This window comes from Corticium candelabrum, chromosome 5 (assembly GCF_963422355.1).
Source record: "Corticium candelabrum chromosome 5, ooCorCand1.1, whole genome shotgun sequence".
Taxonomy (NCBI): Eukaryota; Metazoa; Porifera; class Homoscleromorpha; order Homosclerophorida; family Plakinidae; genus Corticium; species Corticium candelabrum.
The window spans coordinates 6,684,052-6,711,361 of NC_085089.1; the positions used below are offsets into that span (position 1 = coordinate 6,684,052).

Below are 27,310 nucleotides of genomic sequence, written 5' to 3' on the forward strand. Positions count from 1 at the left end.
AGGTACATCCCCTGACAAGCAGCAAGCAACTCGAGGCTCAGAACTTTAGTAAGACAAAGTGAATTACAAACAACGTACTATAAGATACGCAAATTAACCTACCCGTTTCAACGTTTTCGACTACTTGTAGAGCTTTGCGGGCTGACCAGCCTCCCATAGATACGTGATCCTCTTGACCGTCTGACGTCGGGATAGTGTCGACAGATGCCGGGTGGCATAGGCCTTTGTTCTCTGACACTGAGACAACAGAAGGATCGATGACGACCCAATATGCTAATATAGGAATAGACCTTACCGAGAGAAGCAGCAGTGCAGTGTACAATCATAAAGCCTGGGTGATCATGAGGCACAGGACAGTTATAAATTACCAATAACTGTTTTACTCAAATTAACAGAGAATTTGCTTACCCGAGTTTAGTCCATCCACAGGATCTGGGTTTACTAAAAACGGGGGGAGAATGCGTTTACAGTCCTTTCCTTCGTCTTTGCCGTGCATCAGTTTATCTAGCCTCCTTTCACTTATGCTGGCCAACTCGTGAACTCCAATGGCCAGGTAATCCAAGGCCTAATGGCAAAACCAATATATAGGATAGTCAATACGTTTAGCTATTGTATCATGTTTACTTTGGCAGGGTATTCGCCGTGGAAGTTGCCACCCACCAATATCTCACCACCAACAACGATCTTTGATAGTTACAGTCAAGTCTCCGTAGCACACGCAGACAACAAAAAGATTGAGCATGCGTGAGAGAAGTGAAATTCCAGATAAAAGACAGACAAACAAAGCTTAAAGGCAAACGTATAGAATAAGCAAAAATATGGTTGCTGGTGTAGATACAGGATTATCCGTAGCACTGTTCAGCTCTGTGTTTAGCCATTTGCGCACCATTTCAGTAGTATCACACGCCACACCGTGGACCTCGACACAAATTTCCAATCACTTTAGGCCATCACACAGCAGACAAGAGAGTTCCAGTAGACAGTGTCTAAGTGTCTAATCGGTATTGTTCAATATCTAACCTGTGGAACACATCTCATAGAGTACGGGTCTTGCACTTCGGCGTCATCATCTCCAGGGCGTCCTACAAACAATTGTGTCACTATCAGCTGCTTACTGCTACAAATAGACACCGGACCAAACTTACGCAGAAGATTCTCGTCGGGAAAGCGTTTAAAATCAAGAAGTTGGCGCATTCGTCCAGCCGATTGGTTCTGTCCGGTATGTCTTCGAGCATTGTGAATCTCTAGGAATCCCAAACTGTTCAATACAAAGTTCAAACCAGAGATGGCCTTGTTTTTACAAACCTTCTTTGTAAGGGTCTGCACTACCACGAAGTACCTGGACAGTCAAAGCTGCTATCACATCTGCTTGTTTTGATATCAAAGCAGCTCTCTCGACAGCTAGAGAAAGATTGAAATATCACGGGTGATGTATACTACGTCCAATGCTCAGAATCCTATGTATAAGGTTCTGCCCTACCATACCCTCGCATCCTAGTGAAGTGATAAGCTGTGCACCGTTTACAAGAGTCAGTCCCTGCAAAAAAGTTTGTAATTACACGTCTTGTTGTGCAATTGGCAAACGCTGCATGCAATGACATCTTTTGGCTTCAACTCATCTTGTTCCAACGGTTTCAGATTGTGTTGCTCCAACACCTGTAAGTTACTAATGTTAGGCCAGTGTAACACAACACATTCAAGAGCCATTGCCCCAACTAGGCAACGATCCTGTAGTACGAACTACAATTTACCTTCTTGGCGCTCTCACGTCCAGTAGATGGACTCCACATGTCTCCTTTCCCTATCAGTCCTAGAGCGATGTGAGCAAGAGGAGCAAGATCGCCACTGGCTCCAACTGTGCCCTTCTCTGGAACAATAGGCAAACACGATTCTATGCAAGAACAATCGTTAGTTGAATTAATGGAACGGCGATTATGTAATAGCTTCAAATGTATGCACACCATTGAATGCATCGACGTAAGCTTGCAGGACTCTACGAGAGACGCCACTAGAAAAGCCAACAACAAACGTTATAGAATGTGGCTCACGTGACGTCGGAACAAAACGGGGAACTAGGAAACTCCTCCCTAGATTGGATTGACTAACTTCATCATTTGCAGTAACAGAAGTAACTATTGCCTCGCGATGCCTTCAGCAAAGACCATTAGTATCATTGCGTTACCAGTGACTAGCCTCAGTCTCCCAGACCCGTGTAGTGCCGATCCTCCACGGGTCTGGGATGGTACCGCCTCTTCTCAATATATTGCGGTTGGTCCTAGGACCAGCATTAGTGCTCAGTTTCATAAATGAATACCTTTACAATTACGGCTGTAATCAACGAAGACATCTCGTGCATGGCGTGGTAGTGATCTGCTGTCTAGCTAGGTACCAAAGAGTACTGTACACAAACGACGACTTCACGCAAAATAACGTTCCTACACGTTGTGGTTTGTATTCTGCGCCTGTCAACGGTAGTAACGAGACTAGTAGCAGGACGGTTTGTTTTAATTTACGAACCGATGCTTCGACGTCTACGTTAGCCAGCTGCATGCTCAACGACTTCACGTCTACTAGACAAAGTCTCACTGTGAATTCACGGAGATTTTTGTCGCGATTTCGCGGTAGGGCACATCGAATCCGTGACAAGTCACAGTGGATGCGCGCATCGCGAATTTTCATCGCGAATTCGCCGCTACACAGTACGCGCGGCGACTAGCAGCGACTCGTAGCGGATTCGCGGCAATCAGACACATGCCGATCGCGTCCGCGGCTCCACTAGTAAAGAAAGTGCTTCATAGCGTCCCGTATGCGTTCATTACTAACACACAAATGATAAAATCGTATCTACAGTAAACACAAAGGTACCGGTGCAGCGGGATGCGACGCGGTGTTCTAGCGCTACATGACTTCGTCGTCCTTGTATTACAACCGCAATTGCAAAGATATGCATTTATAAAACTGAACACCAGTGCTGGTCCTATGACCAACCGCAATATATTGAGAAGAGGCGGTACCATCCCAGACCCATGCAGCGTGGGGACGATTGTGAATTGGCGCTACACGGGTCTGGGAGGCTGAGGCTAACCAGTGACCACTACAGGATCTAGGACCACTAGCTAGAGTAGCGACAGTTGTTTGTCTCGGATACCCGACCAGCTGCTGCCGTATTCTCTGATATCTCGTTCGCATCTAATTAAAGTCCGTCCACGAATTTCGCGCACCGTGAAAATATCGGTTTGGTAATAATATAAGGATGTTTAGGCACCAAGAGGAGGAGCTTTTAAACTGACCATTTTGGTACGGCGACTTTACTTGTGACCCTCCTTCTGGTTGCAGCGCCCGGTCTTCCAAGTTAACATGTACACGTGTACGTTTTCCTAGCATATGTGCATCTAGGCTAATATATGCATAATGCAATTAGTCATAGTTCAGACGGACTCTGTGATCCTAGCTGGTGGTAGGGTTAGGGTGGGGTTAGTTCGCGTGGACAACCGGAAATAGCTAATTGTAGAGCCACACACACTTGGCAATACGTGTTCGCTCATCTGCATGATTTCGCCTTGACAAGACTATATACTAATAATATGCGTAATTGCTCTTGGGGACGTCCCAGCTACACGAGTTTTCCCACGGTTTGCCAATTCGTGGACTCTCTCTAGCAGTTAATTATTGTGCTCTTTTGTACCCGTAGAAGACGACCTGTGCACGAACTGTACAACATACCTGTTTCCAGTACACAGTACGTTAATTCTGAGAGCCATGAGCATGCGCGTTCTTTCTGGTGTCAGCGGTTGTCCGACGCCTGTGGCGTGTGAGACGATAATGCTCGTTTGCAGCTGCCTAAAAATCAAATTACAGGTGTGATAAATACGATAGAATCAGGTACGTGACTAGTCTTACTTGAGATGTTTTTCACCTATGTAGTGGGGCGCGTTCCTGCCAAATCCAGTTGTAACACCGTATATTTTGACTGCAAGACATTTATAAGATGTAAGTGGGCTACACACACACACACACACACACACACACACACACACACACACACACACACACACACACACACGCACGCACGCACGCACGCACGCACGCACGCACACACACACACACACACACACACACACACACACGAAAACAAGAACATCACAATCACTATCACCAAAGAACGCAACACAACGTATATAAAAAGCCCAAACACGACAGACTCATGCGCACGTTTACGTGAAACGCATTCATACCTTTGCGTTCCGCACTGTTGGCTACAGCTTTATCCACAACTTCGCGAGCAGCAGCAACTCGTTTCCAAGCTTCCTCGGATATCTAAAAAACTCATGATCAAGACGCTGTCTAGCCTGTGTTAGCAACCCAAAGTGTCCCCTAGCCTAATTGCGCGGGGTCCAATGGCATACATCAACTTTCATCTCTAGACGACCAAGCTTGTAGAGACATTCTGTTGTGAGAGATCGACCGTCGAGTACAACTACATCCGCAGTTTTGCTCATCTTTTGCGCAAGATTCTAGACCAATAATTACATGTTATGAAACAGGAATGCCTTGGCCTACATTGAACGATACGGTGCACGAAAGAAACGAGACTCTATAGCTCATTTATTCTACATATGAATAGAAACCGATATACTTTCCAACGAGTAGACTCGGTCGTTCAACGAGTATTCAAACGCCCACTAGACGCAAATGCAATTGCATGAGACTCAAAGACACAATAGTCTCGACCTATAGCACTTATATGTATGTGGCCGCATTTTTTCCTTAGAATACATTATGCAATTTTTGTGTTTCAGTATCAGTTTGTTCGTGTAATATGACCAATTATGGGCAACGGTTTGCGACCTAGTGACCTTTGTCTCAAGTCCAGGAAAACTGCAGGAAGCCATCCATGCATGAGTCACCGTCACGAGTTGTGTTCGGGGCGTATATAATTTTGAGCTTCGACATTGAGCAATCACTTCCACAACGGTTGCTCTATTCGACGTCGCTCTCGCCAAAAACTAGACAGTTACGATATGGCGAGCTTAGAAAAGTCAAGCAAGGTCAGCAGCACAAGCATCAGCTATAGTGTATGAGGTTTCTCTAATCTAACGTGTAGGCGCAATTCGCTTCTAATACATTTCGACGGCATTTTTCGAGGTTACTAGTTGCCTAGCCGAGTGTATAGAGTACATATATACGTATGTTTAGCGTTTAATAGACTCGTGGGGTTTGGTTAGCGTTTATTGCATGTGGACCGATGTTTAGTAAATAGATGCATATAGTGCGAAGGAGTCAGTGTTTCTCAAGCTCTTGTAACAACTTCTCGTGCGCAGCGCGTGTCAGCGTACGGTGATAGACCTCACAATGAGCTGATGTCGTAAGCAGTCTGTTGGGGTGTTTACTCAAAGAAAATCATCAACGAAAGAATCGACAACCAAGTATGTATAGTATGCGATGTTTCGTTTTCTAGACTTCAGAAGAAAGCAGCAAGGCGACGCTAAAAAATCCAAAGGCAAGCAAGTCACAGTGTGCGTCACTTACTTGAGATTGCCTGCTAATAAACTGTTTGAGTGCAGGGAACGCGCGACTACCATCCCGAACAGATGGCCATACGAGAACGAGTCTTCGAAGTAATCAGGTCATGTTTCAAGCGCCACGGCGCCGTGACGATCGACACTCCCGTGTTCGAACTCAAGGTATCTAGTGACAGACAAAAATAACAAAAACCTGTGAGAGACTATATTCACCACAGGAAACCTTGATGGGCAAGTATGGCGAGGACTCCAAACTGATCTACGACTTGGCCGATCAAGGTGGCGAGCAGTTGTCGTTGCGCTACGATCTGACTGTAAATCATCCCACGGTTTACTTCAATTTGCATTTATGCATATAGGTTTTCATCTCTAGGTACCCTTCGCACGATACATAGCTATGAACAAGTTAAAGAACATAAAGCGCTACCATATAGCCAAGGTTTACAGACGCGACAACCCGGCCATGACGAAAGGACGATACAGAGAGTTTTACCAGTGTGTAAGTTATTGCGTCATGCAGACCGCAACTAAACATACCTATATATAAGCTAATAATTTCACACTCGTAGGACTTCGACATTGCTGGAGAGTACGACCCACTTCTGCCTGATGCCGAGTGTGTGAAGATCATGACAGAGATCCTGACGGATCTTCCATTAGGAAACTTTGTAGTGAAGGTACATATATATATATATATATATATATATATATATATATATATATATATATATATATATCCGTCACGCTGTTAGTACTATATAACAAAGATCCCGGTCTGTATTGTGCTTGGATCTGCATTTAGATTAACCACAGGAAATTGCTTGATGGGATTTTCGCAGCGTGTGGAGTACCACAAGAAAAGTTCCGTAGCGTTTGCTCTGCCGTAGACAAACTTGACAAGGTCGCTATACAATAGTCAATACAGTCTATCGATTGTTTCACGTTTTTGTGATTATACAGCTGGAATGGACGGATGTGAGGAAAGAGATGGTTGAATTGAAAGGTCTCGACGGTGCAGTTGCTGACCAGATCGGGAATTACGTCGTGCGAAGCGGTTTTTTTTACATACAGATTTGCTGTTGTTGAGTCTAGCTAACTAAAACTGTCGCTCCTTTCGTGCATACAGGTAAACTACAACTGGTCGAAGACTTGCTGCACGATCCTATTCTATCCAGTCAGCCGGCAGCCAAACAAGGTCTTGAAGAAATGAAGAAACTGTTGGAATACTGTAATGCGTTTGGAGTTCTCGACACGGTAAATCAAATCAATACAAAAGTCCATGCACACAGCCAAGTGATTGCTATAATAACTCACGTTTCAAGGTTCTGTTTGACATCAGCCTTGCTAGAGGTCTTGATTACTACACGGGAGTTATATTTGAGGCAGTATTGACCGGTTCGTTGAAGTTTTAGTATACATACTCGCGCACATCTACACGCATGCAGTTATATTCATTGTATTTGTCTTCTAGGGTCTCCACAAGAAACGGCCACTTCCAAAACCGGTAGGCAAATGACAAATCTTGCCAAACATGGTTAGCTAACATTGTTGGAACGTATGCAAACCGTAGGAGAAACGATTGGTGTAGGATCCGTCGTCGGTGGAGGGCGTTACGATGAGCTGGTCGGCATGTTTGATGCCAATAAAAAGCAAGTGAGCAACTTGGAACGGATTTAGTCAGCGCTAACAGATGCTATGCACTGTAACGGTAACTCTGTAGGTTCCGTGTGTAGGATTCAGTGTTGGAATCGAGCGCATTTTCTCCGTCGTCGAGAGCAAGCCTCAGTTCCAAGTAGGTATATATATATATATATATATATATATATATATATATATATATATATATATATATATATGCAGAGGGAAAGACCCTCGGTCCGTTTGAATAATAAATTGATCAGTTGGTTCACTATACCACAGACGTCTGGCAAACCAAGAGCCATTGAGACTGACGTACTTGTAGCATCAGGACAGCAAGGCTTGCTGACAGAAAGAATGAAGTTGTGCAACGAACTGTGGGCCTGCAAAATCAAGGTTGGAGTAACAGAGACATTTGCAACGTCGAGAAGTGTTGCTCTTTGGAGTAGCCAGGGTCGTGTTTTATGCAGACAGAGTTGTTTCACAAGGTCAATCCAAAGCTACTGAACCAGTTCCAGTACTGTGAAGAACACGGGATTCCTTTCGTAGCAATCATTGGACAAGACGAACTAGCTCAAGGACATGTCAAGCTTAGAGATACTCTCACTAGAAATGAGGTAATTGGCTTTGTAGACTCGGGCTATTTACCCTAAGAGCAAGGTTCAGTGGCCATTATTTGCAAGGCTTGTTATGTGTATAGATGCTCGTTGCAAGATCCAAGTTGCCTGAAGAAATCCAAAGACGGCTGGCTGAAAAGTGACCGTTGGAACTTGAATTTGTGTGAGATGTTTGGCGTAGCAGCTGTTTTGTCTTGCTTCAACCATGATCCTAGTGTAGCTTTTTCAATATCATACTTTGTCTCACGTCTGCTTGACTACACGTGCAGTTTACAATAAGCAACCATAAGTTAATTAACTTAATTAATTAATTACTACCCAACAGGCACCTGTTGTACTAGTAGACTCTCGTCGTGTCGCATAGTCTTGTTGCGACCGATTGTAGACGTTAACTTATAGTAAGTGGATAGCCTCGACGATGTGGTATCAGCTTGCAAGCAAATCGGACCGGTTTCCAGTTACACGGGTACTTTGATAGTAATCCTATGTGGTTGTAAGTAAAACACGCAGTGAAACTCTTGAAGGCTTCAACTTCAGGGGGACTGGTAGCCCCTAAACATCAATCGAAGCCAATTAATCAATATAAATAATTATATAGAGTTACAGCGTCGTGGATATAGACAAACTGCCATTAACATTCGATAGAGACCCGTTGCACTCATGTGAGCTGGACTGACTACTCCACGCGCGGAGGACAGCCGGGACATTTTCAATAAATTAGAGGCTTGTTCTTCTTGGTTATTGCAACAGATTGTTAGATTCCGACAGCCGACGTCGCTACAATGCTAAATTGCAGTACGCTGATGGTCGAGACCTTTACGAAATTTCCCTCAGCGATTTGTCCGAGGACGTCGACTTGTAACCTGCAGCCAAGCCAGATGCAATTTTTTTCTGTGAAAGCAAACCGCTTTGAAATCTGAATGCCGTAGATTGCTGCCAATTCCTCCTGAAGACAGTCCAACGGCTTCTTTAGCCTGTCAACATCTTCAGGCGACAAGTAAAGTAGGTCTGCATGCATCACACGCACTACATTGTCATCAGGTTCAATGTCGTCTGTAACTTCGCTTGCACACACACACACACACACACACACACACACACACACACACACACACACACACACACACACACACACACACACACACACACACACACACACACACACACTGCAATCAAGTGGAGGTTCGAATGTCTTCTTCTAATCATAGTCTCTTTGCATCCCTGTGCTGTACTCGTTCATACCGTTCTGTCGTCAATAAACGCCTTGACAAATACCGCAGTTTTTGGTTAGAAATCAATCCGGATTTGTTTCGTCTTCCGTTACAGAAGGTTTTAAGCTTACGAAGTGATTGGAACAGATGCGTGTGTACCTCAAACTGATCTGTTTCAGGTCTTTTCTGTTGATAGCAGTGATCCACGTCCCTCATCGCCGTTTCGTCAGTTTTCGAAATTCCTCGCCTTTGACCGTCACAATCGCTGGCAAACAAAAGAAACTAATGTCTCTGTCACGATCGGTACGGTTGCCGCAACCCACAACTGCACAGAAGTTTTCATTGCAATAATAATTAATTAAAGTCCCGAATGTCCTCCAGCTCCTGCACGTGCGCACGTGAGTAGGGTCACACCTACTGCAACCGGTCTCTAGTTAACTGACTAGACGCGCGCGGTTGTCAGCCTAACTGGAAACCGGTTAATGGTACGGCGGCCAGTGTCGTGCGATCCACTAGAAACATAGAAATAGGAAAACCATTAAACTGAGGGGACGTCACCTAAACTAAGGTCGATGGGTGTCTGTCTCCGTGTCATACGTCATATGACATTATCGCAACAATTTCAGCTTAATTAATTGACGTGGCACCCCTCAGGTGTCTAATTAGCCAGTCTTTTACTGACCAGTATACTGAAGTTCTCAAAGATTTAAGTTTCACTGAGGAAACAATGTTCGACGTGTTTTCGTGTGAGTAGACGTGTGCCCGCCCACGGAAGTGATGATGTCATTGTCGTGTTGCGCAGTATTTCGTAGTGTACGTCAAGGTGACCAGTCCCGCATGCCGGCAGAGCCATTTCGTCTTGAAGTTACATTCCGGTCTTCACACACGATTGATGCAGTTAACAAGAGGCAAATCCGTAGTCTCAGGCAGCTGCAGTCTTGTAAATCATCAGTACCTGCCCTCGAGGAAGAAATGGCATGCCGACAACAGCTGAGAACATCTGAATCTTGCGTCGTACACGTTGAGTTCAAGGGCAGCAAAGCGGAATTGAACAGTAAAGTGAGACTGACAGCTCGCTGCGTCTCGTTGCATGGCGTTTGTGTCTGCTCTGTCTATACTTCCTGTCAGAAGCATATCTCAAAGGGCTTCCAGGGTGGGCGGACTCTCTACTTGGGCCTGTGCTGTGCCTTCATGAACGTTAGTCTGTGTTTGCTGCGTATCTAGTTGTTCTCAGCCGGTTTCCTCGTGTGCATGCGTGTAAGCGCTTATCCTATACAGTTAGCTAGCTAGCTAGTGTTCTGGAGAGACTCAAGCTAGCCTCGCCCCAGAAGCAGTGTGGATTGCAGCCCCGGATGCGCCGCCATCACCACTACGCTTGTATGATACCGCCTTACTGGGCGGGAGTCGGGATGGAAATCAAATTCCACAGCGCGTGTCATACCAATGTTATTAGCTAGGAACTGAGCTTTCGATTGGACTTTGACGTTGTTCTAGCCTTTGTACTTGTCGATATTGCGATTTTAGGCCTCTGTCAAGCGTTACTAAGAGATTGCAGCTACGTTAGAGAGCGTAGTGGGGAAATGGCAGATCAGAAATGGCACTTGCAGTGCATCATACGCCTTTGAACGCGTACACAGGTTCTCAGTTGAAGCTGCAATGCGTCTTATGCTTCTACTCATGCTTCTACTACTACGCCGACAAAGTGCACTTGTAACTGACACTAATTATGTCCCTAGAGACATGATTAACGTTGACCGCAAGGGGCGGTACCATACCAGACGTAGGGGTGATGGCGGCGCATCCGGGGTTCAATCCACACTGCGTCTGGGGCGAGGCTAGACTCAAGCAGGCCAAAGTCAGCTCTGTGCGTGTTCACTACACCTTAATTAATTAATTAAGATAGACTGCATTGCACACTCTCTTTTTATCTAATTTTTGAAGAATTGTTTTGCCAAAAGTTATATAGATGAACGAGCTTCTAGTACGTGCTCACTAGAATGAACTGTTCACTGAATTGTATCAATAGAGTGTCCCGGCATGCAGATCCTATTTGCTACTTGTTCCTACATAAACTCAATATGCCCAATAGAAATTACTATTAAGCACCTACCAAAGTCTTTCTGCAGTTCAAAGAAAGTCTAGGTAAAACCATTTTTACCTATACAAGATTAGTCTCGCGCAGCCAAACCCCTCTCCTTTTTGAATTTTTACACATTTTTGCATGCCAGACAGCCTAGATCTAGACCATGATCCATTCTAGACAACAAATTTCTGATAAAATTTGATACAAATAATATATCCTCAAGTTTTTGTTGTTTTGAGTCTAACTAAGTGACACAATCGTTTGATTAGCAGTTGCAACCCCTTTTTTGAAGACGCCAGAGATACGCCCTTGACTGCATTCTGATATGTAATCACATGACTGTCACGTGTCTTATTACGTAAACATGGATGCTAGAGGAGTTGCTTTGCGTGAGTTCTTCGTCAGACCACGCCATATCCAGGAATAATACATCTGTTGCGCATGCTTTATCGATATTCGGCCGAGCCATCTAACCTACTCGCGTTTGCACTACGCGACAGGACCGGGCTGCACCAAGCCAGCTCACTCGGGCTGAGTCAGCCCACTCCAGCTGCTCCCAACTTGGCCCGGTCGCGTTTACACTGGTACGTTGGACCGGGTAGCACCAAGCTGGCACGGTCCGGCCCGTTCGAATGTGAAACGAGGTATTAGACTCGACCCAGTCTCTCTCCGCTCTCGTCATACGCCGAGGATTGACAATCCGGGGAATGACGAGGGCGGGGACTGGGTCGAGTCTAGGCTATTCTTGGTCTTTAGAATTATAGAAGGTTAATTCATCCGACAACTCGTAGTACACGGACACCATCCTTATCTAGATCCGCCTTTTATCTAGATTCGACAAATTCGTCAATTTAATTAAAACACTCAACATCACAGACCGTTGCCTAGACGGTCTCGCTGTGGCTGAGTTAATTAACTTAATTTAAATCATTAATTAATAGAAACCGTTATTATAATAATTGATACTGCAATTTGACACCGCACTCTTTCCATGCACCACTTCTGGGATCCAAACAAAAAGTACATAACATAATATCAATCACGTTTGCAGGAAATGGAAATCGAAGTGGCCGCTTTCTTTTTTGCCAGAGAACGTCACCAACCGGGGCAACAAACTGTAGCGCCCGACAATTGGGTAGCGTGTTCTTTGGCAACAAATCGCAAAACGGAGTCCCGCAGACCACTACAAAAAGCCTACAGTCTCCTCTTTGCTGGAAGCCCCGGATGGTATGTGGTCACATTCTCCGCGTTGTGTCGACATCATTTCCGCAATCAAGATCAACCGATGACGTGTCGGATTTGTCAGAAAGCAGTAGGATGCTTGTCGTGTTCCACGATCGTAGAAGTGGAGGCATCGAACGCAAGAGCAGAGTGGCGTATGGAGCCAGAACTACGGCGCTTTTCGTCCGCCGCAAGTGAGCCAGTAAACAGACAGTTGTATACCTTAACACTACATAAAAATTACTGCTGTTTCTTAGTGTTTGTTCATAAACCTCAATACAACAATATAATGAAAAGGCTTCAGGTGTTTGAATACAACGGTGAGACCAGCATGCTATTACTTCACAACAACCGTTCCATTACTAATAACGTTTCTGTGGTAAAACTGTAGGTAAGTGGAAGAAATTTATCGTGTTGAGTAAGATGATGCGGAAAACCTTGCGCTCTCCTGAACTGAAAATCGTCATTGACTTCGAAGTTAGATGTTTCAATTTCATATCTGTTTACTACTGCGCGATTGTCTAACTAAGATGTTCGACACGTAGACCGCCATCGGACAGTTGTACATGGGGAAAAAGAACATACTAAAAGCAGAGAAGCTGGTAACGCACGCTATCAATGACATCAGAGAGCTGGCGTCAGCAAGCGAGTCGAGAATTTTAGAAGCTCGAGCCAACTATATTCTTTCCGGTATTCGAAGGCATCAGAAACGACGAGACGAGGCAAAAGACTGCGTAGCAACGGCAAAACAAGTGTGCCAAACTTTGTAGACTACTAGCTATGTGCTTGCTTACTTTCATATTGCCGTTTGTGTATGCATACATATAGCTCTTGTTCGGTGTGAAACCTGGAGAGGACACGGCAGCAGTGTTGTACAACGAGGCGTCTATTCTGTTGGAGACGGGAGACGAGAATTTCCAAGAATCTCTACGGCTGTTTATCTCGTCTATCGACCACTGTCGGGCATACGATAGCTCCATCAATATGGTACCGGAACGAGCTCACATTCGCCTCGCTTGGCTCTGCCTCTCTTCAAACGAGTTTACTGTAGAGTACGGAGTGCTCCTACTCGATGATCTGGACTGTCATGCCAAGCGAATTGAAGAAGCCGCCAACCATCTCTCAGCGGTCAACGAGCATATACTTCCAGTTAGATATCAGATCCAGTACCTTATTCCACTCTGTGATCTCTATATCGCCAGAATGCAACTGCTTGCAGCAAAAATAGTCGCTAAAAGAGTGAGGGCATTAGCCGTGAAAACGGGATATCAACGTGAGACGGCTTTTGCAAAATTGAGAGTCGACTACCTAGAGAGCCTACCAACAAACACGTTCACTGAGAAACGAGACCATCTTCAAGTGTGTCTGAATACCGAACGTGGGACTCGAACACATTGCCACGAAGAAAGCACGTGTTTGCGTGAAACGACCAAAGCAGTTGCAATCTCGCGTCAACTGACGTATCGTCCTGAGAGAGAAACCCAAACCTTCGATGTTTTCTTGTCGTATCACGAAGAGCAATCGGACTGGTTTAGAAACCATCTGGAAGGCGACCTCCTCGGCAATGGATTGTCGTTCTGCACTCTCCACGGTGAATTCAACTTTCAGTTGCCTTGGACGCGACGTCTTCAGAAGGCTGTAGAACAGAGTAGATGCTGTGTAGTGTTGCTGTCCCAAGAGTATGTGAAGACTGGACGAACGGAGGTGGAGTTACAATACTGCATGGCAAAATACCTCAACAGAACGTTCGTTCCGATCAGACTGAGTTCGTGTAGTCACGACTGTGTACCCGAATATGTCAGAGAGATAATCACTCTGTTGGAATTAGATGGCTGTCCAGAGAACTGGAAAGCCAAGTTGCTAAGAGAATTGAAAGCAACCGATGCAAGGCACCAACTGTACAGCGACTGCAACAAATACTGCCAGCTAACTCAGAAGCATTAGTTCGACAATTGTAATTCAAAAAGTTGCTGGTACGATTGCACGGTATACAATGCATAGTAATGTATACCTATCATCTGAAGTCGAGTAGTACGTATCGTGTAGATGCCGATGGACTGTTTTGGACTCTCTTTACATGATCCCTAGTTCGCCAAGTCGCATCACACGTGTTCTAGGGTTGCCAAGTCGTGAGTCTCACGCCCACAATCCCAGTCCCACGGATGTTCTGTACTACCATCCATTCGATTTTAGAAAGTAACGTCACAAGACAATAGACATGCACATCACGTGATGCTATAACGCTCATTAAGCGTGAAGGGGTACGCGAGGCAACTACCGAATTTACAAAATTTTAGCATAGACCCATAGAGGCAGTTTCGTCGTCCTCATGAGTTCTGTGGCTCGAGAACGGCAGTTTTGAATTTGTTTTTGCTGTTTTTGTACTTCAGTCGCGAAAAAGTAGTTTGTGTTTAGACTGGCAATATTTGTAACTGTTTTTGGAGTCATGTAACCTTTCTGTGTTTATTCTCACTCATTTCTATCTAAATTTTTTAGAATATGAGCTAGCAAGTTGGCGGATTCAGTGGCGTAGGAAGCAATTAAAAAGTGGGGCGGCCTAACGCACGTTAGAAGGCGTGGTCATTTAGCGTGCACTACCATACGAAGGTGTGGTCCTAGTTGTACACGCATGAAGCCAAGGCCATGTGGCAGTAAAGACGTGCATATAACGGACGCACCTGTGCGCTGTACAGCGCGCAATTTAGCGCACGTTAAGTTTGCTCGCATTCATACTGTAATATATTACTTATTTAATCGGCACAACTAACAACGGAAGTTACCGGCAATGAGCAGCTGGCGGAAAGCCACTTTTTGAAAAGTGGTGCGGCCATGGCAGCCCCAGCCGCTACGCTTCCTACGCCACTGGGATTACAGGTACACTGTACACTAGACGTGACCTACAAAAGTATGTACGTTGCGACATCCCGTATGCACCTTGAGGCGTTCTAATCACGTGGTACTCGTCATTGTCCAATCGGCTCGCTGCATGCGATTCCCGGCAACTTCATCTTTTCACTCACCGTCTGCCAATCTCATTCAGTCCTCTTTCGTTGAGTGAAATGTCGAGAAACGCGTCGATGGATCAAGTTGTCTCCCACGACGACACGATCGATGACGAGGAGGAGGTAAACCACGGCGCATTGCCAATTGCGCGCGTAATTCGTCTTAAATTTAATTAAAATGCGTTGCGCATTTCTGTCACGCTTTGCAGTCATTCTTCCAAGACATCGACATGCTTCAAAACCATGGCATTGTGAGACACAAGTCGAACGCACACAGCATGCACATGTCATCGATAGAATGATGGTACTTTTGTACATACCCCAGAATGTGGCTGACATCAAGAAACTAAAACAAGTCGGAATATGCACAATCAAAGGCATCCAAATGACAACGCGCAAGCGACTGGGAAACATCAAGGGCATCTCAGAAGCAAAAGTGGACAAAATAAAGGTGTTTAAACGCAATTCCTATTCTCGTCTAGACATCATCCAACTTACTGAATTCGTTTCGTCTCTAGGAAGCTGCTCAGAAACTATGCGTACGCCGGGCACATTTCACATTTCGTCGCAAGCTATTTATCTCGTAAAACTAGGTTCCTGACTGTCAGTCATATATTGTAGGATCCCGGATTCCAGACAGCGTTTGAGTACAGTGAAAGACGAAGGCAGTGTTTTCGAGTTTCGACCGGCAGCGAAGAATTAGAGTGAGAGAAAAAACAACGCAACTTCTAGTAGCTTGTTAGTTAAATATTTTCTGTTATACAGCAAATTGCTCGGAGGTCGAAAAATTGTAACACTAAGTGCTTGAAATTTTACCTGTGTCAATATATCCCTTGTATAGGAGGTATCGAAAGCATGGCTATCACAGAAGTCTTCGGAGGTATGTATATATGTAACAACTGTATAGCTGCTTGCGTTTATTGCATGCACATATGCTCTACAACTGATGTTCGTTCTACAGAGTTCAGAACGGGAAAAACTCAACTGTCTCACACACTCTGCGGTACCGCCTCAGTGCACAACCACCAGACGCATGCGTGCAGTCATCCCCGACTAAGCAAATCTGTTCTTTCTATTCAGTCTCTGCTCAGCTGCCAGGAGCGCACGGATACTCTGGAGGAAAAGTTGTATTCATCGACACAGAAGTAAGTATACACACAATCCAGTCCTTTGAGATTTCACATCAAAGTGTGTGTATTTTGTTTCAACCACAGAACACTTTGTATCAATCCTCGCATTGCTGCATGACATTTCGTCGTTTGTTTCTAATATCGTTTTCCTTGACATTCATGCACATCAGTCGTCCAGACAGGTTGCGACCGATTGCCGACCGCTTCAATCTCGACCACAACGCCATGTTAGACAACGTCCTTTACGCAAGAGCCTACACGAGTTTGTAACTACGTCGACGGTCAAGTGTTACGAAAATCGATATGTTTTCAATACAGGCGAACACCAAAGCGAATTGCTCGACTACGTAGCGGCAAAATTCCACGAAGAAGCAGGAATGTTCAAGCTACTGGTATACGCACACATAGCATCACATCTAACACTATAGACGGCTTGATTTATAAGGGTCTGCACTTGATTTTGATTTTTGCACGATCTTCTAGATTATCGACTCTATCATGGCGCTCTTCAGGGTTGACTTCAGCGGAAGAGGAGAACTCTCAGAGAGACAGCAGAAGTTGGGGCAACTACTCTCACGACTACAAAAAATTTCGGAAGGTCAAGAAGATGCTCTTGCTATTATCTGACGTTCCTAATCAACTGTGTCTGTATCTGTGTGTTCCTCTGTGTGTCTGTGCGTGCGTGCGTGCGTGCGTGTGTGTGTGTGTGTGACCATATCAACACTTCATATAGAGTACAACGTCGCTGTCTTCATCACCAATCAGATGACAGCCGACCCTGGAGGTAAACACAAATCACTCTCCATCCACCATTGCCCCTGCTCACTCTCGTTTGCATGTTCCTCTAGCAACAATGAGGTCTGTAAAACGATCTTAGTACATCAAACTAATCAACACAAACATATACCATCCGTTCCAGCTTTCAAGCAGACCCCAAAAAACCCATTGGTGGTCACATCCTAGCTCACGCGTCTACAACTAGAGTCAGCCTGCGGAAAGGACGGGGAGAAGTCAGAATTGCCAAGATCTATGACAGGTATACACACAAACTCTTCAATTTTCGTTGAGCAAATCCCTGACATAGGTGTCTAACTCATTCCAGCCCCGACATGCCAGAAAATGAGGCCACATTTGCCATCACTAACGGAGGCATAGCCGACGCTAAAGAATAGAGAGAGGAGATTCGAACATGACTGCTGAGTGACACTATAGTCAACTGCAATATATCAGTGACTCGTAGCCACACCCAATCACAAAATACAAAACAATCCACCATTCGCACAGTTTTGGTTTCAGTGCACAGCATGAGTAGTAGAACACTGCATGTGCATGGAAGGGTCAAGCAAACACATCCAGCAGTTTAACAATTAGACACGTGCCTAGTCCTCCTTCAAGCCAGGTTGCTACACCACGTGCGTATCAGTCCACGTGGTTTCACACGTGTCGTTGGTTAAGCGCAGAAAACAATTTTTAGTACGGAAGGACTGGGCAAGAGTCTATATATCATCAATATTAATGACACACAAGGAATACAATACAATACAATACAATACCACACAGTCTACTCTCCATCCAAATTCATTCTAATTTTTGACGAGCTTGATATCTAATGATGGCATTTGTCGGTGTGTGGATCATGGTGGCGTAATTGACGGATGGGAAGTGACCGTCTACCAGTTCAAACTCAAACATGCGCAACAAGACTGACCAGACAGTCTTCATCTGAACGTGCGCGAAAAACTCTCCCACACAACGATGACGTCCTAAAGACAAAACGAGATGGTAAAACTCACGCTGCAATCAGGTAATCTGTGGGAACCTAACCTGCCCCAAATGGTACATACGCAAACTTTTGACTTCCAGCTACACTCTCTTTGTAGTTCTCTTCTTTGAACCTGTCAACAGTGGCAAAGGTCATTACAAACTGAGCAACGATCTTGCAGTAGTGTGTGTGTGTGTGTGTGTGTGTGTGTGTGTGTGTGTGTGTGTGTGTGTGTGTGTGTGTGTGTGTGTGTGTGTGTGTGTGTGTGTGTGTGTGTGATTGTAAACCTGTTCGGATTGAATGTGTTGGCATTAGGCCAAACGCTTTCCAGACGTTGATTGGTAGTTGGTGATACGCAAACTTGATGGCCAGCAGGTATGGTATAGCCGTTATAATGCTGTACAGGAAAGAAGACAAAATCTGAGTCGCAGGAACGGCCACACACACACACACACACACACACACACACACACACACACACACACACACCACTGGCTTCTTAGCCATTCTCATCAAGCTCATAATCGGCGGTCTCAATCGCAGGGTCTCCCTCACACAGCCATCGAGCACACATAAATCCTTCAACTACATACATTATACAAAAACCACATTTACAAATACAAAAAATGTAGAGAAAAAATACACTAACCTGTTCATACACCAGAGGCTCCAGGTCCTCACCACTGACATCAACTTGTTCCGCATAACACTCATCCTAAGTTAACAACAAATATACACAACAATGCTATTGTTGCTAATTCATCAATGAGCAAGCAAACTAGATATCCCAGATACATAGAAAGGATGACAAAACAAAGAAGCAGAACAAAGAACGAAATACCTTCAGCTCAAACCTGCAATCCAGAGCCGTACGACGCCACACCCATGATCGCTAAGGTTTTCAAAAAGTCGACTTTGGTCCACATAACAAAAACTGCCACTTCCAGTCTTGGTGCTATGTGATTAAATATGTAATATATTTCTCATCTACGGTCATAACCAGAATTCTAGTCGAAGTTTGGAGGCCATATCCCATTGGGCCAACGTTCAGTTCAGTAGCATTGGGTAATGAATGAATGGAAACTGAGGCTAGTTATCCGGGCAGTTTTGCACCATGCAATGCGCGCTAGGGCGGTCCATGTAACGCGCGCTAGGGCCATCCATATAACGCACGCTAGACCGTTTAGATTTAAAAGAGTAAACCTTGCACAAAGAGAGTTAAATAGACTAGCAAGCATATCAACAAATGAGCAGACAATGCACAAGTAAAGAGGCAAGTGAGTGAACAAAGAAAGTAGAGACGACCAAGCAAAACAAAAACCTAGGCAAACAAACACTCATCCTCATCAGTCCCACTTGCTTCCCCATCCCTTACTTGTATTGCTTTATTCTGAGCCAAAAAGAAACCGAGCCACGCGCTAGTAGTGGACGAAGTATGTTGTCCGGCCATCAGCAGACCAATCAGCAGACCCGCTATTTCGTCATCAGTCAACTTTCGTCCATCACTATAGCAACGAACACACCAATCACCTCCCAAAATAACGGCAATATAACAGACATGTAAAATATACCGATACTCGGTTGTCATAAGGAATGTCAAAATGTCATCGTCCAGCTCTTCTCCACAACTCAAGTTTTTTCTCCGAGTAGCAATAACCTGATCCATAGTGTACAATTACAATCAGAGTACGTACACCTATAGCTACCGTATTTCTTCAATTAAACGCCACAGCTGAGAGTACAAACAAAATATAAATGCCGCCCTCATTTAAACGCCGCACAATGTACAACAAATTGGTGGCCCGGGCAACTGAGACAATCAAAAATATGTCCGGGCAACTGAAATGGCAAAGTATGGTTGCCCAGGGACAACTAGCTGACAGCTATATCCTACCTATACTAGCATAGACCAGCTAGCCTTTTCCTTCCATGCCCTCATTGGTTAATAAACTTAATTAAAGATAAGTCTACCGTTTTGCAGACCTATTGACCATTTAGGTGTCATAGATGACAGGTCAAGTATATGTGTGTCATTTCCTAATTAATTAAGTGCCAGATTGGGGGTGACCTGTAGGGTTAAGGAGGTGCTACTTTGTTCCATTTATTATTTATTTATTATTTATCTATTATTATGTCGTGCTCAACCAGATCTGTCTGGTTTGTAAAGTCTATTACAAGTACCGGAAGCAAACCCTGCTTCAGAAGTACTTAGACCATCATGGCTGTCTAGAAAGAAGACATGACTTTACAAAGGATCCGAGTAGATCCCAGAGGCACTGTTTTCTGTAAGTGCTGCAGGTTGTGATGACCTGGAATAATGTCCAGCCACCGTGCAATACTTGTGTGCACTGTGCCCAAAGCTCCCAAGACCACCGGAACCACCAGTGTTCGACAATGCCACATGCGGCTTATCTCCACTCACAAGTCGCTGTACTTCGCCAACTTCTCAGCATGTTTCTTGCCAATGTTGCCATCAGCAGGACAGCTGATATCACTAAGAAGACAAGTGTTTGTCTTCCTATTTCTGAGACAGATGTCTGGACGATTGGCTTTGATCTTCCTGGCAGTGGGGATGGTGGTATCCCACATCATAGTAATGTCATCCGTCTCCACAAGCCTATCAGGATGATGCCGGTACAATCTGCTCTCCACTGGAACCCCAAAATGGCGACAAACATCCCAGTGAATGATGGAGGCCACCTGATTGTGTCGATCAGTGTAGTCCGTCGGTGCCAAAGCACTACAGCCTGCCACAATGTGGTCGGCTGTTTCCATGCCTACACTGCACATGCGGCAAGTAGGACTCACATCACGATGTAGAATCTTGTGCTCATAGTACCGAGTCCGAATTTATTATTTATTAATTTTTATTATTTATTATTTATTATTTTTCCATTTATGCTTGTGCTGCTTGCTTGTAACATAGAAGTACCCAGAACTGAAAATTGCAAACAAACATCCTATCTTTATCTCAGTTACTCTATCCTATATTCATGTTGTTCAAGACTTCAGCTATTGTTGCAGAGTCCTTTGTGGTTGATAGTACTATAGCACCATAGCAATAGCGGTCATGGATTTAGTGTATGAGCAACCAGAGTAATGACCAGGCAACTAAAAATTTCATGTGTGATTGCCCGGAGACAACTTAGAGATAAGACGATTTGTTGTACACTGGCCGCAGATAAGAGTACACGTAAAATATAAACGAGGTCCTGGAATAAATGCCACAGCTGAAAGTACAGACAAAATATAAACGCTGCCCTCGTCTAAACGCCCAAGCTGAGAGTACAGACAAAATATAAACGCCGCCCTCGTTTAAAGGTCGCATTTTAATGAATTCCAAAGGTCTAGCTCAAAGTTTGAAGAAAAAATCATACGACTTTTTCACAGAGGCAAACGTGAGGCAAACGGTTTCTTTAGACTACCCGGATACTGTTTCACCTGTTTCACTTCATGATGTCTCAAAGTGTGAAACGCATATACACCAGTATGGTGTGTTGTTCTCTTGAATAGATGTCAAACCTACAACGTGTACTGTACGCGTACATACACACTTCTAAAGCAAGGACAGAGACAGAAAACGCTTGACAAACAAACGCCACCCTCGTTTAAACGCCGCAGTTGGATACTCTAGCTAAAATAAACGTCATGGTGTTTAATTAATTGAATATATACGTAACAGTATCAAAATTGTAACATTCGAATGTCCTACCTTGTAGAAAATCTCCTTGATGTTGCGATGCCCTCTGTCTCTTTGCCTAAATTGATCATAAGCTGCTATTTAATTAATACAAAATATGACTTAAAGATAGAGGTATGATAGTGTGTCTAGTCACAAGACGATATGCGAACATGAAAGACAACACACAACATCGTGTTAGTCTTGGTAATGTGTGTAAAATATTAGATTTTGTTAGACTGCTGTATTTGACAGACTTTGATGTATTCTAATGGTCTGACCTAAAGCTTGGTAGTGGCAGCCATCCTGGAAGTAGCCATGCAGCGGGTGTGAGGCCGGCGTCCATGTCGTGATACATGTCGGCCACGCCTTCATACAACATAGCTCGCACTTCTCTCCCTGTGAATCACCGAGAGAGCTTAGTGCAACACACACACACACACACACACACACACACACACACACACACACACACACACACACACACACACACACACAAGGACACACAGACACAGACACAGACACAGACACACACAGACACACACACACACACACACACACACACACACACACACACACACACACACACACACACACACACACACACACACACACAAGGACACACAGACACAGACACAGACACAGACACACACAGACACAAACACAGACACAGACACAAGGACACACAGACACAGACACAAGGACACACAGACACAGGCACACGCACGCGCACGCGCGCGTGCACACACACACACACACACCAACTCATTAATTGCCACACAAACCTTGAAGACAACGGCTTGCTGTCATTATGATGACTTCCGACATTGCTTGAAACAAGTCTGCACACAACACTTACCATACATTCCATAACATCCACACGATAATTACATAACCACACACCTCGCACACCACTATCTCCCCATCGTTTGAAATACTCTTTCGTTTCTTCCTCAATCATTGGTACGTACGTCTTGAATTTAGCAATGGTCAATGCAGTTTTCAGCATCTTTTTCTGTTCGAGAAACACCTGAAAAGACGAACAACAAAGAATGCATACAAAACAACCAAAATGCAACACAAGTAATAACCATGCAAACACAATAAATAAGTAAATACATACTAGAGATCACAACCCAGCACAAACTAACAAACATAGACAGACAAATACGTAGAAGTCCAAACAAACAGATCACGTATGGATGGATGAACATTTTCTGGCAATTGTGATTTCCTCTTGTAATAACTAAAGAGCAATGGTCATTTAGCCGTGACTGGCTACTTTGTTATGTACACTATTTGCTGGCAGTCTCTGCTGATTGGGACCATATCACTGACATCATGAACTCACCACATGCACAACAAACGAGAAAGTCAAGTGAACTGTGAATGTGAACCCAGAGTGGAATATAACGGTCGGTCAATGGTCATGACCGACCAATTGGTGTTCAACCATTTTCCTCTTTGATCGCACATTTAACCTTTAACAGTCATCTCTACCTTAGGTCATCATGATCAATAACAATGCAACAAACCAACAGCAAAAAAACAAGCCAAATTTTATGTTTATATTTTGACTAGATCCATGCCTCGTCCTCCGTACGGGCAAGATACTGTCTATGTAGGGTTCTGACGTAAGACGCAGGTGTTGACACATCACGTGCAATCTTTGTTGCAAGGTACTGGATGTGCTAAATGCATTTGAATCTTGTCTTTGCGCTTTTTTCAATAGAAATCAAGACAGTCCCATGTAGCGCTTGGTACAGAAAATGTGTAGGTTGAATTTGATGCAAATGAAATCAGAATTTGGAGAGAAACAAAGAGTAAGTTCCGTCGGCAAGAAATATTGATTGCACAAAGATTTACAAAGGACAACAACGTGCGGTCTACACAGGACTGGTGTGGGCGTGTGTTCCAATAAACTGGAATGTTTAGCGTTTGCATCATTGAGAAATTTTACAAGGGGGTCAATCCCTTAAGAGAGGACCCGGTGCATAATTTTTTAACATCTTGTAATGCAAACCTTCCCCTTCGCGTGCCGAGTGTGCATGCCAATTTTGGTTACAAATGGACAAAAGACGTGGCCGTGTATTGTGAGCGCGCGCACACACACACACACACACACACACACACACACACACACACACACCATTCTGTCTTACCATGTGTGGCACATCGTATGCAACTCCTTTGCCAAAAATCGGCGTCATTATCGGTCCGTACACTTCTTCCGCATTTAGATCCTCATTCTTCGCATTAAAAAGCATACTACTGGCATCCGATCCAATCAAGTACGTCAACTTTTGTCCCATCACAGTCAGAGTAAACACATGCCCATACTAAGACAACAACACAACAACAAAACTAAGTTTTGTTCTAACAAACTTGAAAGTATATTGAAACTGTTAGAGTCTCCCCATACAATGTGTATGCATCCAGCTATCTAACAAACAGTCGAAATCTTAATAAAGTTAAGTAGGTCATCATGCTCAGTAACAGCCACATCTCATAAGGCTTACAAAGCATCAAGTGAGAGAGATCTTTAAGGGCAAGAAAGTTGAAAAATAAAACAAAACTTTGAAAAGAGAACAAATCCATTGTCGTTGAAAGCATTTAGACCTGCTACCTCAAGAGTACAAAGTCGGTGATATGTGACTACACTGCCAGTGCAGCAGGAATGCAATAAATTGCTCCACTGATGCATGTACGGGACACCGAGACAGAGTGGCATCAATAAGCAGTTGATTATGCTCATGTAACTAAAACTGACTTCACTTGCATAGAGGCAACAGACCCCTGATGTAGGTAGAAGTTTTGTAAATACATAATAATCATTTTTAACAACTACAGTACAACCTGGATTATCAGGATATTAATAGTTGGGAGTTTTCAATAATCCAGACAAACTTGTCTGTCCAAAAGCACGTATCGTTTACAAGTGTCCCGTATAACATCATTTCTGTCACACCAAACGAAGTATAAGTGTCAACTTACTTCAAAGAGAAAAGGGTGTTGCTGACCATTGTGCAATAGAAACAAGTCAATAGAGGGCCGTAGAGACTGCCCGGGCCATGGCTCTGGCAGTTTTGAAATTTGCACTTTCGTCTGTCGACAATTTCTTGAAACTTCTGGTCAAGGTAGAGATGATTAAATAATATTATCAATTTAGTATTCATCTGGTAACGGTTTTGCGTCTAGTTCACTTGGGTTTACAGAACAAGCAGCTCCACTCTCACATCATATACAGGAATGTAAGCCTCACAGAAGTGACCCGAATTATATGCAGTTGGAAACTATTAATGCGTGCTATTGTGCTAACGCACGTTAGCATAACACACCTTTAGCGTGCACTAGACCCATTCACATTTCGTGAGCTTGCTAAGGCCCTGCAATAGACGTCTTTGTTCATCTTTTGTGTAAATGTGCTAACTTATTGCTAAACATTTGTCCATTACTTGACTGACTGAGCCTCAAGGAAGTCACCATATCATCATTTCAATTATCCTGACAATTTTCGCCAAAAAGTCTGGATAATCGAGATTGTACTGTAGCATAAACCGAAGGTATTTTCTGATTATAAAAATATACTTCAAAATCAGTGTCAACAATTAGTAATTTAATTAGTATTTGTAAAATATAAAATAAATAAAGAATATAACAAATTTGCAAAAACTAACTTAAGTAATTAAGGTATAAAATTCAATAATTAATTAACAAAAAAAACTGCATGTTACATGAACTATACTGTACTATTAATACTAAAGAGCATCAGCACGTGTTGATCACGTGTCTCTTGATTAACGGTCATCGTGCAACTACATTAGCTAGTGACTAGCAACTGCTCATCCCGGTTGTAGACTTGTAGGCCTACACGTACTTACACACCAACCAGACTGACCTTCTTGTACGCCTCCAGTAGTAACTCAATGGGACGCTGTCCGAACTCCACGGCCTGTCCAACGAACGGTATTGTGTACGGCACCAACGGAGGCGCTCCCTTACATAAAAAACTGTTACAACGACGCCAGAGCTCTGTCGTCTATAAATTAAAGCTAAAAAATAACTCACTGATTGTTCTTGCCGACTTCGTCGGTAGAAGAAACAACAGAGAGACACAACGACTGCTGTTGACAGCAATAGAGCTTCGGTGGAGACAGTTTCGAGTCCGAAGATTGGGATGACGGTGTCTGTGCCCATGGTAGTTAGTGCCCGCCCACTTCTCAGGTGATCATCGTCTGACTGTGCACGTGAGCCATTAGCGCGCTACTCTTGCACCACTTTCGTACTTTCCGGATTTTCTCTACATTTGCGAGAGCAAACTTCTAAGTGTTAGACGTAGAGATTAAAACATAGCGAGCTGCGAGTGTGATCTAGAGGTACCGGTTGAAGTCTCTAGCCAGTGTAGTTAGTAACGATATCGACATCACTTCTAGTTAGTTACAAAATAATTATCATCAGCACTTTAGTTGCATGACGCTTAGCTAGTCTTTAAAGCAGTCGATATAATTCTAAACAAATACATCTTGTCTAGCTCGTGCGTGGCGTTTCAGTAGACGGTAAGAAAACTCCCTTGCAACGTGTACCAACACGAGGCGCTTACGCAGAGCCGGATCCAGAGGGGGTAAGGGGTTTAAACCCCCCTTTTCCAATAGGTGTGGTTCAATAATTTCACATGATTTTATTAGAAAAGAGAAAAATTAGTAATGCTATAAATAACTGCTAGCGGTGAACCCCCTCTTTCAAAAATTCCTAGATACGGCGCTGTTACGGATACCGTACAACTAGTTCTACACCTACAGCATAATTAATTACCAAACGATACGCACATTGGAAAGTGGCACCTTAACTAGTCAGTAAGTATACATATTTAAATAGTGATACGCTAGCGCGTACCATCGCATTTGCAGCTACTATCGAACAAAATTTATGCTCATTTTCACTGCACGCACTTTTCAGCGACGCCTGAGATGTAGGTGCTGCTTCAGTAAATGAGACGAGCTGGTCACGTGAAACACAACATCGCGCCTATAGACACACTCTACACCAAAATGTTCCGTCAGGACGTGTCGTTGACACTACAGGTAAAGTTATTTAGCACCGTCCAGCTAGAAGACTATAAAGGGAGCGTGCAGCCGCCTTCTCGAGTCATCTATCAATGTTGTGGTGAGGCTGCGGGTTGAAAATGCTGCTTGTCGTATTCGTTTTGTCACTCTTCGCAAACGCGGCAGTTTCTTCTCCGGGTATATATCTATATATACTGTGTGACAAGTCGAACACGCAATATTCGCTTCTATTTTTGGTTGTGGTTTGCTATAGGGTGCTCCGAAAATCTAAAAGACAGCAGCATGATGGTTCGCATGTGCAACGACCGTCGAGTAATGAAGTCGTGTGAGACCGGTTACGCTATGAACGGACCGAAGATGGATTTTTGTCAGCAAGGACACC

General features: G+C 44.0%; 5 protein-coding genes across 8 annotated transcripts in view; 3 read left to right on the top strand and 2 right to left on the bottom strand.

The window, feature by feature from the left end:
* The window catches only part of LOC134179344 (histidine ammonia-lyase-like), a 6,490-nt gene extending 1,761 nt beyond the window's left edge, over window positions 1–4,729 (bottom strand). The window contains exons 1-18 of the mRNA XM_062646211.1: window positions 4,637–4,729; window positions 4,407–4,514; window positions 4,236–4,317; window positions 3,901–3,970; window positions 3,724–3,840; window positions 1,962–2,008; window positions 1,752–1,891; window positions 1,600–1,656; window positions 1,486–1,537; window positions 1,306–1,401; window positions 1,146–1,244; window positions 1,021–1,082; window positions 839–919; window positions 625–684; window positions 409–565; window positions 296–331; window positions 103–237; window positions 1–43 (exon numbers count right to left, since the gene is read on the bottom strand). The exon at window positions 1–43 is cut by the window's left edge and continues 93 nt beyond it. Of these exons, the coding sequence (XP_062502195.1) occupies window positions 1–43; window positions 103–237; window positions 296–331; window positions 409–565; window positions 625–684; window positions 839–919; window positions 1,021–1,082; window positions 1,146–1,244; window positions 1,306–1,401; window positions 1,486–1,537; window positions 1,600–1,656; window positions 1,752–1,891; window positions 1,962–2,008; window positions 3,724–3,840; window positions 3,901–3,970; window positions 4,236–4,317; window positions 4,407–4,499 (1,427 nt within the window). The 5' untranslated portion in view covers window positions 4,500–4,514; window positions 4,637–4,729. The remainder of the gene's footprint in view (window positions 44–102; window positions 238–295; window positions 332–408; window positions 566–624; window positions 685–838; window positions 920–1,020; window positions 1,083–1,145; window positions 1,245–1,305; window positions 1,402–1,485; window positions 1,538–1,599; window positions 1,657–1,751; window positions 1,892–1,961; window positions 2,009–3,723; window positions 3,841–3,900; window positions 3,971–4,235; window positions 4,318–4,406; window positions 4,515–4,636) is intronic.
* Window positions 4,730–4,929: 200 nt separating this feature from the next.
* On the top strand, window positions 4,930–8,027 carry LOC134179345 (histidine--tRNA ligase, cytoplasmic-like). Of its 2 annotated transcripts, none has more exons than XM_062646213.1 (16): window positions 4,930–5,048; window positions 5,459–5,500; window positions 5,565–5,684; window positions 5,741–5,836; window positions 5,896–6,021; window positions 6,092–6,199; window positions 6,325–6,423; window positions 6,483–6,576; window positions 6,649–6,776; window positions 6,845–6,917; window positions 6,994–7,026; window positions 7,093–7,175; window positions 7,243–7,314; window positions 7,443–7,556; window positions 7,631–7,777; window positions 7,861–8,027. In XM_062646213.1, the coding sequence occupies exons 1-16, from the start codon at window positions 5,022–5,024 to the stop codon at window positions 7,918–7,920; spliced, it is 1,422 nt and encodes a 473-aa protein (XP_062502197.1). In that variant the 5' UTR covers window positions 4,930–5,021; the 3' UTR covers window positions 7,921–8,027. The 2 variants fall into 2 exon arrangements, with proteins under 2 accessions (XP_062502197.1, XP_062502196.1); XM_062646212.1 differs by having other exon boundaries at window positions 4,967–5,075.
* A 1,656-nt stretch (window positions 8,028–9,683) lies between these two features.
* Window positions 9,684–14,863, top strand: LOC134179826 (uncharacterized). 3 transcript variants are annotated; one of them, XM_062646799.1, is made up of 7 exons: window positions 9,684–9,734; window positions 9,791–10,047; window positions 12,123–12,486; window positions 12,550–12,612; window positions 12,684–12,769; window positions 12,838–13,044; window positions 13,121–14,863. In XM_062646799.1, exons 1-7 carry the CDS (start codon window positions 9,716–9,718, stop codon window positions 14,234–14,236), a joined length of 2,112 nt encoding a protein of 703 aa, XP_062502783.1. In that variant the 5' UTR covers window positions 9,684–9,715; the 3' UTR covers window positions 14,237–14,863. The 3 variants fall into 3 exon arrangements, with proteins under 3 accessions (XP_062502783.1, XP_062502782.1, XP_062502784.1); XM_062646798.1 differs by having other exon boundaries at window positions 9,728–10,047; XM_062646800.1 differs by lacking the exon at window positions 9,684–9,734 and having other exon boundaries at window positions 10,000–10,047; window positions 12,161–12,486.
* A 466-nt stretch (window positions 14,864–15,329) lies between these two features.
* LOC134179857 (meiotic recombination protein DMC1/LIM15 homolog) lies at window positions 15,330–17,691 on the top strand. Its single transcript, XM_062646858.1, has 17 exons — window positions 15,330–15,417; window positions 15,504–15,545; window positions 15,620–15,745; window positions 15,813–15,833; window positions 15,916–15,998; window positions 16,060–16,073; window positions 16,136–16,174; window positions 16,256–16,297; window positions 16,375–16,439; window positions 16,509–16,516; window positions 16,595–16,686; window positions 16,743–16,816; window positions 16,908–17,022; window positions 17,158–17,208; window positions 17,273–17,282; window positions 17,344–17,460; window positions 17,527–17,691. The coding sequence occupies exons 1-17, from the start codon at window positions 15,352–15,354 to the stop codon at window positions 17,594–17,596; spliced, it is 1,035 nt and encodes a 344-aa protein (XP_062502842.1). The 5' UTR covers window positions 15,330–15,351; the 3' UTR covers window positions 17,597–17,691.
* A 222-nt stretch (window positions 17,692–17,913) lies between these two features.
* On the bottom strand, window positions 17,914–26,072 carry LOC134180133 (lanosterol 14-alpha demethylase-like). The gene is made up of 14 exons (XM_062647219.1): window positions 25,934–26,072; window positions 25,764–25,862; window positions 24,028–24,204; window positions 22,769–22,895; window positions 22,651–22,707; window positions 22,147–22,264; window positions 21,899–21,944; window positions 19,758–19,843; window positions 19,562–19,691; window positions 18,836–18,901; window positions 18,676–18,771; window positions 18,474–18,583; window positions 18,249–18,319; window positions 17,914–18,187 (listed from the first exon to the last, which is right to left on the bottom strand). The coding sequence occupies exons 1-14, from the start codon at window positions 26,060–26,062 to the stop codon at window positions 18,003–18,005; spliced, it is 1,497 nt and encodes a 498-aa protein (XP_062503203.1). The 5' UTR covers window positions 26,063–26,072; the 3' UTR covers window positions 17,914–18,002.
* Window positions 26,073–27,310: the final 1,238 nt, after the last annotated feature.